Here is a 14,375-nt window from a genome sequence, read left to right on the forward strand (position 1 = left end):
CAGTCCAGGTGCCTGAGAGGCCAGCGAATGAAGGTTCTTCTTTCTAGTAAATGCCGGTCTGCAGCCATATCAGGGTCTAGGAAGTGACAACCAAAAGGACAAGCAGCCTTTAGGCAGAGAAGCCACCCTCTCTCTAGGGTGCTCCACCACAGCTCTACCGCAAGGAGAGCCTGCCAAGGCCAGCGGTGTCCACCCACGTACACGTCTGGCCCCCAGAGGAGACACTTCCCCCATCAGGAGAACCTGCTGTTGGGGATCAGTGGGAATTGCATAGCCAGGCTTCTCGTCAGGCTTACGGGTACCATTTCTCTTTATCAGGGGCACCACCCCGTGAGGAATCCTAGAACTTCTCTGGGGCTCATCACCCCACTGGCAAAGCTGAGGCAAGGCATTACTCAAGGTGCACAGAGGAACAGCTTCCAACCCACAAACATGGCCGTCTGCACTCGGAACCTGAACCCGAAATGTGCAGCTGACCTTGATGCTGGGGCAGAGCCAGTTCCGCCACTTCGGGCCCAGAAGCAGGTGGATGTAAGCCTGGGACCCCCTGCTGAGCAGTCACAGCTGTTGGTCCAGGAACGACCAGATCGACCTGGCCACCCGGGGCTGTGGCTCCCACTCCTGTGACAGGAAGCTCTTTTCCCCTCCTGGTTGCTCAGCGGGACTTATGAGTACCTTGAGGGGAAATCTTCCCCAAGATGAAGAAGAGAGAGAGATGAGGAGTGGAGAGGGACAGATTCCTGGTGACATCACTTAAGCAACTACGTCCAGCTGTTGCTGAAGACACTAACCCCAGACTTCACCTAAATGAGCCAAATTTCCTTTCTTTGCTTTAACATCCTGAGCTGGACCCCCTGACAACATCTTGACCAGCACCCCTGGCCCCCCCAAGCCTGGAAAGGAACGAGCACTCTATGAGTTACAAGTTCTGGAAGGCAGGGGCAGCCACATGTGCTAACTGGGCCCGCCACCAAGGCCTCGAGTGGGCTTCAGAGAGCCCATGGTCCCTGTGATTAAGCAAATGGATGGCTGCGCCCGCACGTACTTCCTCCCGAGGAGACACGTCTGCATGTCTCAAAAGGGGCCACAGCCCTAACGGCCACGAAGGTGTGGTAGAAACTCCCAGAAGACCTCAGGTGAGAAACACTGGAACGGAACAAAAAATCTGTCACTACGATAGTCACAGCAATATTCGGTTTTGGATGATTCAGAAGGCGCTTCTCAGGACATGACAGGCTACGTCGCTGGTCTCGCCATCTCAAGGCACAGCCAGAAGGCAGCAGAGCAGCCAGCCTTCCTGTGGTTTCTTACAAGGAGAGGCCGCGTCCTTCAACGCCCTCCCACCCCTGCAATCTCAAACCGTATCCACCCCTCAAGGTCCAGCCCAGGCCCGTCTTGCCCAAAGACCGGCTCCCAGCCAGGGCCCCTCAAGGTTCAGGGACACAGCCTCTAAGTTCACTCTGTTTTCCCCCAATCTCACTCCTAATTGGACACTGTTGTTTATTTGTCACTACTGTTTTGTCTCCTTTCTCCAGCTTGACTCCAAACTCGTTAAAGGCCAAGACTGATCTTAGGCATCTTTTCCTCGTCCTGAGTGCTGGCACAGCGTGGCGGCCTGTGCTGCACCCCAGCCTGATGGCCCAGCTCCCTGAGATGAGATGGGGGCTCCGGCCCTCCTGGGAATTGTGCAGGGTCCAAGGAAGCCTTGCCAGTGCTTCTACCACATGTCTCGGGCACACAGAAGCTCCTCAGGCCTTCTCTCAAGATAAAATACGGGGCCCCATGTTTGGAAAGCCAACATTTATGGCCCAATGGGCTGTGGAGGCAATGTCCCCAGCCGACCCTGCAGGTATGACTCTGGGAGTCTGGATCTCCTCCAGCTGCTCTCAGGCCTCCGGCGGGCCCAGGAGCAAGGCCCCATCTCCTCTCCAGCATTTCTTCCCCTGCCCCACTGCATCCTATCCTCTTGTCTCTTGATGGTAGAAAGAGAGGGCCTGACTTTCCGGAGGATACCTCACATCTCTCGCCGTCAGTCTGATTTAGGCCCATCTCTTTTCCAGCCTTGAGAGATTTTTACCCCCCGTGGACCAGAGTCATGCAGCGTGGAGGTGGAGGGGATCTGGAGAGCAGGGGAAGTCGCCTTGACCCTGGAGCACACGCTCCTTTGTGATCCTTTCTTCCAGGTTCTACACTACCCTGTTGCTAATGTGAACATTGACAATATTTGAGAAGTTGGAGAGAGCAGTGTGAAGGCAGGGTCAGTGTGCTCAATGGTCAGACCTTGAGGAAAGTAGAGAAGACAGAGAAGGGGACTCCTTTCATATGCTCACTCGCCCCCAGCCCACAGGCCCGGGCCCACCCCTGGCCCACTACCCCCAGGAGAATCTGGGGTGCCCATAATGAAGCGGGAGTCCCAGGTGACTCAAGACAGTCTCTGACTGCAACACAAGGGCCAGATGTCAAAGTCCTTCCAGAACCATGGCCTTTTGGAGGTAGGGGATTGAGAGTGGGGTAAGCAGACGACTGGCTCATGCCCAGCCTGTGTTTCTAATGTTTCTGAAAAGTGAAGCCGGCCTGACCCTCCTGATGGCAACTGTGGGCCGGGGTGGGCCGTGGCCCCCCGGTGGGCTTCCTCCTCCCTCCTTGGACGACTGGGGCAGGGGTAAGAAAATGGGCAGTGACTGTCCTGAGAGCGCTGAGCTTCTGCCGCAGAGAAGGACGGTATGATGGCTCCGAGGGAAACACGGTGGGAGAAGGCCTTTGCTTTCTTGAGTGTCCGAACACGAGGACCCCTCTTAGCATCTCAGCGGGGGCCTTGGGCCCAGCTTGCTTGAGAGGTGGGCTCTGAGTCTTAACTTTACCGCGGCCACTCCCAACGATTCCATCAACATGACATCTAACCACAGGGTGGGGAGAATTCCCAGGACCAGATTCGACCCGGAGCTCAGAGTCTACCGGGCTGAAGGCGGCGGAGCGGAGAGAAGCCTGCACGTGGATCTCCGGCACAGCCACGCCGAGCCGGCCACATGGCCCAGCAGGTCCCTGTGCTGCATTAAGGCCTCCTTTCTCTTTCCCCAGCAGATCTACTCCTTTCTGAGGCCTGTCACTGCAGCCCTTCAAACCCATTTGACTGGGTTGGCGCGCATCACACTGTCACCAACTCAGTTTTCATTAGGCGGCTGCCTCTCTGTTCGCCTAGCCAAGCAGAAGAACTCAAACACATGCACAAATTAAATCGACATCCAAACTCCACCAATATACAAAGCAATTTAAATGATATTCATTAGAGCGATGACAAGCCCTGACGAGGCTTCCAGGAGCCGGGTCCTCCAGCTTTAGCCGACTCGGTTTCATGGTCACTGAGGCGGAACTCCGGCGACTATACCTCTGTTTTTTTTTTTGAAGCTAAGAAAATGACTCCTTCCTGACACACCTACCTCATTCTCTCCCCTTTCCTCCCTGCTCTGTCTTGGCCCACATTTACCCAGCACCGGTTTCCAGACACAGGTACGGCCATGGACCGGAGAGGCACAGAAAGGAAAAAGCAGCCACTCTGACTTCTTTTTTCCATAAATGCTCCAATTAAAACAGATTTCAGTTTCTCGTAATTTCATTTCACTTGGCCTGGGAGATCTCTAACTCACAATTATGACGGTCATAAATGTGTCCCTGGAACCCTGCTGCGGGAAAAAAAATAATGGAAGTGAAATGTTGAAACGCAATAATTTTTAAAACCTAACCCCCCCCATTTTAAAAAGTCATTTCCAAAGTCCTATTTATATATTTTAATTTTCAAAGAGAGAGCAGGATGGACCCCCTGTCCCCAGCCCCTGCCACTGCCGCCTGGGGCTGCAGCAGAGCAGATGGAGCCCCGGTGGGGTCTGCAGGCCAGCGTGGGCATGGGACTATCGGTCCTCATGGGGGGCTAAGAGCCACGCCAGCGTCAGAGCCACGTCTGAGCCTCCAAGTCCCAGGGAAGGATTCACATCCACTTGGGCAAAGAGAGTAGCACGGGGACCGCCTGATTCCCCGTGAGCTAAGGGCAGAACAAGGTCACGGCCGCAGCCAGCAGATCTCTGGGCTTTGGAGTCTGCCGCCCAGATAATGTCCACAGCAGGGGGAATGATCAGCAACTTCATACACTGATGCCTGCACTTCTGTTTATAATTTTATGCTCAAGGTTAATTATGTGTGTCCTTGGCTTTGATCAGAGACATTAGCACGTGTGAATGTTGCCTGAACCCATATTGGCAAAATAAGGATTCTTAGAAATACCCATGGACTGGAAAGACACTTTCATCATGAAGGCAAGAGCTCTTACTTAGGAAAAAGCTTTTAAATAATTGTATAGACAGCACTGCCCGACCCAACTCTCTGTGATGATGGGAATGTTCCATATCTGTGCTGTCCAAGAGTAGCCACTAGGCACATGTGGTCACTGAGCCTGTGAAGTGTGGCTGGTTGGACGGAGGAACTAAACTTTCAATGTAATTTAATTTAATTTAAATTTAAACAATCACTTGTGGCTGGTGGCTACTATATTGGGCAGCACAGGTTAGACAGTAAATAACAGCGTATCCTAGTTCCTGAGTAGCTAATTGTGGATGTTAATCTCTGGAAGGAGGTCACCTTGCTTATCATCATTATCATCAGGGATGATTTATTAAGAATATATTAGTACATGACATTATACAAAGGTGATGGAAAAGCAGTTTCTCTGATCTTCTGTTGTTAGAATTTAATTTTGAAAACACCTGGCTCTTTGGACCAGGGGTAGGGCACTGACCCCTGAATGCTGAACCTCAAGAAGCCAGTAACTTTGATATAAGTCACTCTTGACGTCCAAAGCTGTGGCCTGACGGAGTCCCCATCAGGCTCTCTGGGACTGTCTGAACGTCATGGGCTCAGGCCACTGACCAACAACTTGGCACATCCATCATCTCAGCTGAGTGGGGAACGTGGTCCCAAATGACAAGTGCTTTGGGTGCCTTTGGAACCATCAAAGCCCACCCCTCACAGGCTTTGCTTGCCTTTAAAATCCTCTTGGGCGTGGCCTCCTCTCAGATCCCTGGGGAGAGAAACACGGTGCCTGTGAGGCCAAGAGGATCTTCCTCTAGCTTGGCGAAGCTCAGCGGAGTGCGAGGAAAACCAGCAGCTCCCTGGAAACAAAACCCTGTCTTTGACGGCTGCTCCGCACTGCCGCTGGGGGTCCGGCCCTCGGCTGCCACAAAGCTGCCACACCGCACACGGGAAGGTGGGCTTGTGAGAGAGGAGCGTTTCTTCCCAGAAGCTTGACGCCAAGAAACAGAGCTGAAGCCTTCCCCAAAGGAGGGAGACTGTTTCTGAAGCTAACTACAGCGTAGTTTGAAAGGCCAGCACACCCTGGGTGTGTGGGAGCACCAACACAGGTCCCTTCTCCCTGTCCATGAGGTCGGCTGCGGCCAAAAGGCAGCGACGGCACCACGGGCACCCAGGGGAAATGCATTTTCAGGTTTCCAGTTGCCAAAGATTCCACGTGCTTACTAACAAATCTCTGGGGAGAGAAAAGTTTAGTGTTTCTATTACCAAAAGAATAACTATCTGGCAGAGTAAAAATGGTAATTTCTCCATTAGCTAAAAGGATAATAGCTATTATTTTAAAGTTAAAGTATTTATTATTAAAGAGTGGTGTTGGGGTTTGTGTGTTTTCATTTTTATGATTGCTTCCTATAATACAAAGTGTATTATTTTTGTGCTAAATAGTCAACAGAATAAAGTACGATCACAATTTTCCAATTTCAAAAGAGCTGCGTGGATGAATTTGAAGGAATAAAATCATTTGACTTTTTTTTCTATTAGATGACTGAGAAATCTCTGGAGACCACAGTTTTAACACTGGCTTTGTTCGAGGCAGCCTTGCTGCCCACCAGCTCGCGGCCTTCTGCCATCCGCAGGCTGTCATCTTCAGGCTTCTGCTCTCAAGATGGCGCTGACTCTCGCAGAGCTCAGCAGGTTAGAGGGCCTTTTTCCTTTTTAAGTATTTGGTCACCACGTCTGTGGAACGGGAGGCGGTCAGGGTTGGGGGACAGTGAAGTCCAGCTACTTGGAGTGGCCTGAACTTGCGAGAAGGAATCCCTCCAGGTTTGCAGAGACCACAGCCCTGAACTCTGCTGGGGACTCCATCCTTCTGGTCTGACCACCCGCACCTGAGCACAGAGCACCCTGCAGAGAAGCACTCTCTGATGGTTATCGATATTTTTTCCTCGTACAGAATGAAAATAGAACAGAGATGCCAGGGAGATCTGGGTCCTCATCATAACCAACCCTCTCTAACTATGTAAGATTTTGGTTAATTATAGAATTCTTGCTGCCTAAAACTTAAAGATACATCACTGATATTTTTGCTAAATGTTGACTGCAGCGAATAGCTAAGATGTGGCATATTGATTTCTTGTTGTGAAGTGAGCTGTTCAAGCTCCATTTAAGATTTTCATCTTGCATGTAGCCCTGAGCACATCATAGCACCATAAATTAGTTAAATTGCACATTTATCACAAATGTTATTTTAAGATACTGCGTAAAAGTGATGGCTGCAAGATCTACAGTAGGAGTGCAACAAGCCTGGGCTTGGGCGGGGTGAGGTCGGGGTCACCTCCACACCTGTGATTAAAACCTCCCTCGCTCGGCACCATCCCTCCTCCTCCTGCACCCAGGGAAAGCCCTGACTCGGAGGGCCCACTGCTTCTGCACGCGCATTCTCAGTGAGCATCAGCTCTAGGAGAGCTGGTGCACAGGGACGTGAGACTCGGAACGCAGCTTCAGTTCTTCTCATTTCATCTCAGAAGCTCAAGGCCATTCTGGGCTGTGCATGGAAGGCTCTTCCGGGCGGGGCCCACTCTCCAGCTGGGAGAGTGTCCGGTGACCTTGGGAGGAAATGGCCCTGCATTGCCAAGTGGGGCGAGGCTGAGCCAGCCCCACCCCGTCCCATGATGCACGGTTTTGATTGTCGGTGTGCCAAATTAGGCTTGCAGTCAGGAAGAGGGCCCTCACCTGCCCAGTTACGGTGTTTCCCCTAGAGGTAAAATTAATTTCTGGGCCCTATTCATATGAGCAGTCCTTTCCTGGCTATGAGGCCCAGGTGCCAGAGGAGCAATGTCACCTGCTACCTACCTTGGCTATAAATCCTCACTTCTACACCCAAACTGAAAAGTCCCGAAGACGATCCTGGGGGTGGGGTGAGGAGGAGACGGGCAGTGTCAGGTTCCTCTCCTAAACTGTAAAGAGGGGGGTTCGGCCGTCACTTCCACAAATCCCATCTCCCTTCATGCCACATGGGCCCTGGTGGTGATGGAAGTGTTGTCAGTTTAATCTGTTCGATGCAGGACTTTGGATTCTAATAAACCGATGCTATATTTAACCTGTGAAAAATTCAAGAGTGGAAATCTGGGCTCCAGGATGTGAAGCTGTCGAAGGCACGGGAGGGAGGGTGTCTCTGTCCCCTGTCCCCCAGGGAAACGTATTGTGTCCCAAGTCCTCCCAGGTAAAGGCCCATGGGGCAAAGAGCTGCTCAGAGAGGGATGGGGGCCAGAGAGGAGGTGGGCAGGGGACGGGCCCAAGGCCCAGAAGAGAAAGCCCTTCCGCACCATCCGAAGGCACAGAAACCGCGGCGAGCGCCCGGCCAGCACAGCACTCACTACCTGCCAAACCCGCTTCAGACTCTAGGAAGGTTCCCTTTGAAAAGTCAGAGGAGGGGGATGGATGGCTTGCTGAGAGACAGTAGAGCAGACAGAAATTTTGGGCTCATCTTGACACAAAGGGGTGGGGCTGCACAGAAAAAACGTGGGCGTGTTGCCGAACATCTCTGAAAGGGCTTAATTTAAATTTTTAATAAAAGAGGATTTTTTTGAAAGTTGAGGTGTTTTCGGTATTACACGGATGTAATACATCTCTCATTTGTATAATTCTAGGTTAGGAGCCGCGATTCCGCATAGCTGCAAGAGGAGTTTGAATACAGTAATAAAGGTATTTTACAATTTTACATGGTGTTCCCGGCGTTTTGTTGGCATGATTTGCCAGGGCTAATAAAAGCGTGTGATTATCATGTAAATGCTCTGCTCCATCCTCCCGTGTGTGGGTTCGGTCTCCCCCCTCCCCTCGCCACCCCGCACCTCTCTATCTGTGGAGAGAGCCAGGGACCCCAGACTCCACCTGCCCGGCTTGGCTCTGTTTTCTGCTGCTTGAAAATCCTGAATCAACAGGAAGGAACCACCCTGCACAGCCTTCCAGAGACCTCCTTCCCCGTCTGCCTCCTGCAGGGCTCAGGGCCCTGGCTTCTCACACCCAGGAGGGAGCCTGGAGCCGGCCCCACGGGGGCACCAGGTGCCACGGGAGAGTCCGTGATGATATTTGATAACATCACTTTCCCAGAGAGAATCTAACCTCACGTGAGTGTCTTCCTTTCTCTACAATCCTTATTCTTGAGGAAAATTCTGTCCACGCCGCCTCTGAGGGAGTGCTCCCTGCTCTCCAAACGCCAAAGTTCACTAAAACTCCCCTGATTTACAGGCAGCTTCCGACTGCCAGCACCTGGCAGACACAGCAACCAGCTCAGTCATAAACAGATCGCATACAATTTAATTTTAATGTGCTCGTTAGTCGTAGCACATTTCAGACATAATTGTGAACGCAACACAAAATTATAGCAAAAAGACAATTTTAATGCTGCCGTAGAAAAAAGGGCTATATGAAGAGTCACATGATGGTGGTTCATTGTCAACAACAAAACAGGGCACAGAGTGTGTTACAGTGTCTGTGCTGTTTACATGCCAATATTTTATACATAGGTTCTCATATGGTGTCAGCTGTCAGTTACTTCTGCAAATTAACTGCCAAAAATGGAGAAGAACAGAATCACTTGGAGAGCCGGTAACCACGGGTTACCTTTCATAAGCCTAAAGATAAAGCTGCAGTGTGGGATCTTGGGAGAATAATTAGGAAGAACAAAACAGAAAGTTACCAATTGAAATGAAAAGGCATCCTACAATATGGAATAGCAACCGAGAGGGCTTATAAATAAGTGAAAGAGGTTGTATCACAGAATGCCTCATGACTTGTAAGCAAAGTATTACAGTACAAACATTTTAAAGGCTTTATCAATGTTTAGGAAATACAGTACAAGTTCTTTTTTTTTGTTCTTTTCTTTTTTCCTTTTCAAATAGACTTAACCCTTTGAGCACTGAGTTTATTTTTAGCGTTCTTTGATTTCTAATAAATACCTTTAAAAATCATGTGCAAAATAGTTACGATGCTCTGCCATGGATGTATTTCCTGGCCTCGTGTATTCAGACTGCTCAAAACAAATGATAATATGATGCTAATAAATATGTATAATTTAAACATGAACCTCTATCAATATAGATGTACTGTATAGCAAAACAAACAATCATACTTTGCTTTCAGATAATGTTTCTGTATACTTTATAAATGCTATCTGTGGTATCTTCTGTATAATTTACAATGTTTGTATGTAAAAAACAAAACCCATAGACCTTAAAAAAAAAAGAAAAGGAAATATACACTATACATAGGCACGGCATATGCCCAGAGCATAGCAGGTACATAAAACAATGTTGCTATAAATGCAGGAAAAAAGGTCATTTAACCACAATCACATTTTTCATAAGAGAGTCTGAAATCTATACAATATATACATCTATGTTTCAATGTGAAAATAATATTCTTTTAAATTTCAAGGCGTGTTATACCCCTGCAGACCTGCATAAATGGAGGTTCGTATTATTAATTATAACTAAGCTGGTAAGGAGTTTAAAAAACAGAGCTTCATACATTATTATTATTTTATTTTATTTTTTAACCAAATTAATGCAAAAGTGCTTCAAAGTACTCAGAGGGCTAAAGATGAAAGGGTGAGTGAGAAATGCCAGCACACCCGAGTCGCGTGGAAAAAGTGTGCCCGACTTCGTTACAAATGCGGAATTAAACTGTCTGTTAATGCATGCAGCTTGAAGCATCGAGGGATGCTCACAACTCAATCCCATTTACACAAAGTTCCAAACACTTACCACTGCGGTTCAACCTTCATATTTTACCAGTAACAACAGCTGAGTATGCACCTCTATTAACACTGTACAGTTATACAAAACAGCCCAGCCCAGAGCGATTCTCTGCAGTTAACAGAAGAACATGTGCCAAGAACGAGACAGAGGGGCCTTAAGGTGCCTGCCACGGTTTCCCTCAAAGCAAGTTACAGTCATTTTAACCGAAAGCCAATGCTACTGCTTCTCCAACTCTGAAACATACAGGAGGTGGTCTTCTGGGGACTTCCCGTGCGTTTTGCTAAGGTGAAGTTTAACGGCATGCTTGCTCGCAAAGGTCCGATTGCAAAGTTTGCACTGGTAGGAGGTCCCCAGGTCCTCCTCGGGGGAGGACGTCACCAGTTTTTCTGACGGCGACTTGGTTTGTGCTATCTGATTGTTAATCTGTTCGGTGGACAGTTTGGACAAGTCCCGTAGCCGGAAGCCCAGGTGTGACTCTAGGTGACTGATGTACGTGGAAGGAGTCCTGATTTGTGACGCACAGTCATTACAAAAGAACACGGGGTGGCCAGTGTCCAGGTTTTTGAGGAACTTTGTTCCACCTGTCCTTCGAAGCTGGTACTTCACGTTGGCCAGCCAGTGGCTGATGGTGGTCATGGAGAGGCCCGTGAACCTTGAGATGTGCATGCGCTCCTGGGGGCTCAGGTCTGACATGATGTACTTCCCCTCGGACGTCTGCCGCAGGCTGGCGGCAAACTGGGCCTGGAGGATGAGCAGGTGCTGGGGGTTCCAGTTTGACTGGCGGCCCTTCCTCTTCTGCGCGGGCGTCGCCTCCTCGGCCTCCTCCAGGGTGGCCCCGTCAATGTCAGACTTCTCGGAGATGCTGGAAGGAGTGGAGGACTTTGACGTGTGGCTCTCTGTCAAGTTCTTCAGCATATCGGATATATCTGACAAGGCATTCTCGCGTAGCGGCGAGTTTGACATGAATGATACGACGGCAGATGTCTTCGCCGTTGTCACCGTGGATGAGGAGGTTGCCGGGGATGTGGACGTGGGTGACAAGAGCACTGAACCCAAAGAGCAGCCTTTGTCACTCTTCCCTTTTGTCAAGTCTATGGGCTGGTCGTTGTTGACGTGGTAGAAATAGCGGTCGAGGTGGTCTGCCTTCTTGGACTGGAGGGGCGGTGGGGTGGCCACGGCTGCCTTCTCGGCCAGGCTATTGCTCATCTTGAAAAGCATGCTCATGGGGTCAAGGGCAGGCAGGGAGGGCTTGGCAGCCTTGCCCAGGTGAATGTTCATGACCGACTGGAGGGCACTCAAAGGGTTAACGAAAGGCTGTTCCGGCGGGTGGTCAGTGATGATGGCCGTGCTGCTGCTCAAGCTGCCAGTCATGGGCTTCACCAGCTCCTTGCCGTTCTCCACTGGCTCTGCCAGGGGGCTCCCCTCCTTGCAGCCATCCCGCTGGGGGCTGGGGCTGTCCCCCTGGCTTTTGAAGCCCCCATCGCTGGACGCCTCCATCTTGATGGGCTCACTGACTTCGCTGCTGCAGGGGGAGGGAGTGGCCCGCTTCGGTGGAGAAAGCTTGCCCTCCGGCTCCTTCATTTTCTCCTCGACTTTGGCAACCTTCTCGGTGACTTTTTTCACCAGCTCCTCCATGGCGTGAAAGTTTGTCTTGGGCATGGGTGAGGTCTGGCTGCTGGGCGGGGAGACCAGCGTCTGGGTTTTTGTGGGCGACACAATCTCGCTGTTGCCAAACATGGGTTTCAGGGGTGTGCTCTTCCCCGACGAGCCCAGAGACAGCTTCATCATGTTGGGGAGCTGGTAGGCGGCGTGGATGCTGGGGTAGCCCCCCCAGCTGGGAGTGCCGTTCTGGGCCTTGTTGATGGCGGACGTCACCGTGTTTTCCAGGGATTTTAGGATATCTAGTCCCCCCTTGGGACTCTCTTCTAGGTCATTTTCAGTCAAATAGTGGTATTTGGAAGAGATGTCGTACTTTTCCTCTTCTTCACAGGGCTTCTCCTTTTCCTTAGGTTTCTCCTCCGTCACCGCTTTCTCCTTGTCGACTTCCTTCTTGACCTCCACATTCAGTTTTGGGGAGACGCTTGCAGGCGTGTTGGAGGGGGACGTGAAGGTGGTGGCAGCCAGGGGCACAGACTGCACCTTCTCGTCGAGCAGGGTTGTGACAGTGGGCGTGACGGGCGTCTCCATGATGGGCTTCCCCTTCTTCATGGCCGAGTTAGTGACCTTGATGAAGTGGCCAGTAACCATCATGTGGGCCGTGAGCTCCTGCAGCGTGTCGTGGGAGCTGCCGCACTCCATGCACTTCAGGATCTGGGACTTCCGGGCCTCAAAGTGCCAGGCATAGCTGGCCCCGTTCTGGTGGCCGTACCGGTTATTTGGCGTGATGTAAGGGTTGGAGTTCTTCTGAAGGACATCATTCGTATCTGACATCGCAGCTTTAGGGGTTCCACCTGTGGAATCTGGGGAGCTGGGGAGCTCCAGCTCGAGCGAAGCTTTCTTCCTAGCGGCAGGGATGATTTTGGCTGCAACAGGAGTGACGGGTTCCTTCAGAGGCACTTTTTGGTAGTGTTTTGTTTTGATCATGTGGACACTCAAGTCCTGGAGGGACTCGAACGAGTGGCCACAGTACATGCACTTCAACACCTTCTGGGCGTCTTCCTTCCCTTCCATCTCCAGCAGGGAGCGTTTGCGGGGCTTGGACCAGCGCTTGGGGTTGTTGTTGTCAGTCTCGTGGTTGTCGTCGCGGTAATGCCCCGTTTCATTCATGTGCACTGTCAACTCCACCAGTGTGTCGTAGGCGGCGCTGCAATCCTTGCAGCGGAACTTGCTGGCGCCCGTGAAGATGGAGCCGTAGAGCTTGCTGCTCTGCCGGTACAGCTGCACCGTGCTGAAGAGGCTGGGCTCGGGCAGCATGCGGCTCTGAGACACCTGCTGCAGGGTCTTGGCCATGGCGCTCTGGTGCCAGTCGAAGCTCCCGCTGCCGCAGCTGCTGCTGCTACTGCTGCTGCTGCTGCTGCTGCCGCCATTGTTCTTCTCGGAGGAGGGCTGGTGCAGGTTGAGGTTGAGGTTGGACCAGTAGGAGTTGGAGAGGAAGTTGTTGTACACGGCCTTCATCTGCTCCAGGCTATCCGACACGGTGGTGTCTTCCAGCGGGACCACCACCTCCTTGGTCTCCTCTTCGTTCTTGATGGAGCCACTTTCGAAGTCAGCCATTCGGTCACTGGTCTCACTGATGTGTGACTCACTGTCCATTTCGTGGCTGGAGAACTCAGCTGCTGGGGAGTTCTGGTAGCTGGGGCAGGTCTTGCTGAGCTCCTTCTCTGGGCACATGTACTTGGCCGAGGGCTCCCCATCTGCCGTACTCTCTTCAGGGTCTATATCTTCGTCTACAAGGGCGGCAGCCTTTAACTCATCGGAAACGTAGGCTGCCATGATAACAGGTGGGAAGGTGGCATAGAAAGAAGAGAGACAGGGACAAGGAGAGAAAGAAAAAAAAGGCATTAGTAAGTGTTGAGCTTACCTAGAATATTTTCTGGGCTCTCAGGGAAACGCAGCAAAGTAGACGGGCACATTTATTTGTAAAATTAAATAGTTAAAATGTGGTGTTTCTTTGGAGCAAAAAAAAAAAAAAATCTGCTCTTCAAACATAATTTGCCACCTTATTCTTCTCAAGGGGCAACAGCTTGAAATTAAAACTAAATTTGAAATTAATGAAGCACATTCTGGAGGTGGCATTCATTTCTAAAGTAATAAATTACTTGTATCAACCTCAGAGACAGCAGTTCCTGTCTGTCAATTAATATGTCTTATGCTTCTCCTACCCCTAATGCATTTCTTAACAGACAGATTCACAATTTAAATTAAGCAAGCATTTTTTACTCATTACATTTTTGAGGCTCAATCTTTAATAAATATAAAGTACAAAAACATCAATAAAATTTTTACAAAGTAAAAAGAAAGTACATCAATTGCAATAAATTAAAAACAAGGTTTTGTGGCTTTTTTTCTTTCTCCCTTCTGGAAAAGCAGGTTTCATAAAAGCTTAGAGAAAGTTTCCTCCCAGGGAAGCTGCTGGTTTGTCCCAGTTGGGAGGAAGACCCTGACCCATGACCACTCAGCACTGGCCCCGTGCCCCACGTGTACACTCAGCCTTTCCCAGCCACCCGCACACACTCTCCATGCAGAATGATGTCAGAACAAGTTCAGGAAAATTGGTATGCGGTGCTCACTCCTGCTGTATAAATATATACAAGACCTTCCAAGGGACCTTACAAATGTCAAAGTGTTTGCTCTTCAGACTCCTTTGTCAATATTTACTCA

General features: G+C 50.4%; 1 protein-coding gene across 1 annotated transcript in view; it reads right to left on the reverse strand.

Annotated features, from left to right (window-relative positions):
* Positions 1-8,675: 8,675 nt before the first annotated feature.
* TSHZ3 (teashirt zinc finger homeobox 3) overlaps positions 8,676-14,375 on the reverse strand; it is a 68,993-nt gene continuing 63,293 nt past the window's right edge. The window contains exon 2 of the mRNA XM_070632522.1: positions 8,676-13,480. Within this exon, the coding sequence (XP_070488623.1) occupies positions 10,272-13,480 (3,209 nt within the window). The 3' untranslated portion in view covers positions 8,676-10,271. The remainder of the gene's footprint in view (positions 13,481-14,375) is intronic.

This window comes from Equus przewalskii, chromosome 9 (assembly GCF_037783145.1).
Source record: "Equus przewalskii isolate Varuska chromosome 9, EquPr2, whole genome shotgun sequence".
Classification (NCBI taxonomy): domain Eukaryota; kingdom Metazoa; phylum Chordata; class Mammalia; order Perissodactyla; family Equidae; genus Equus; species Equus przewalskii.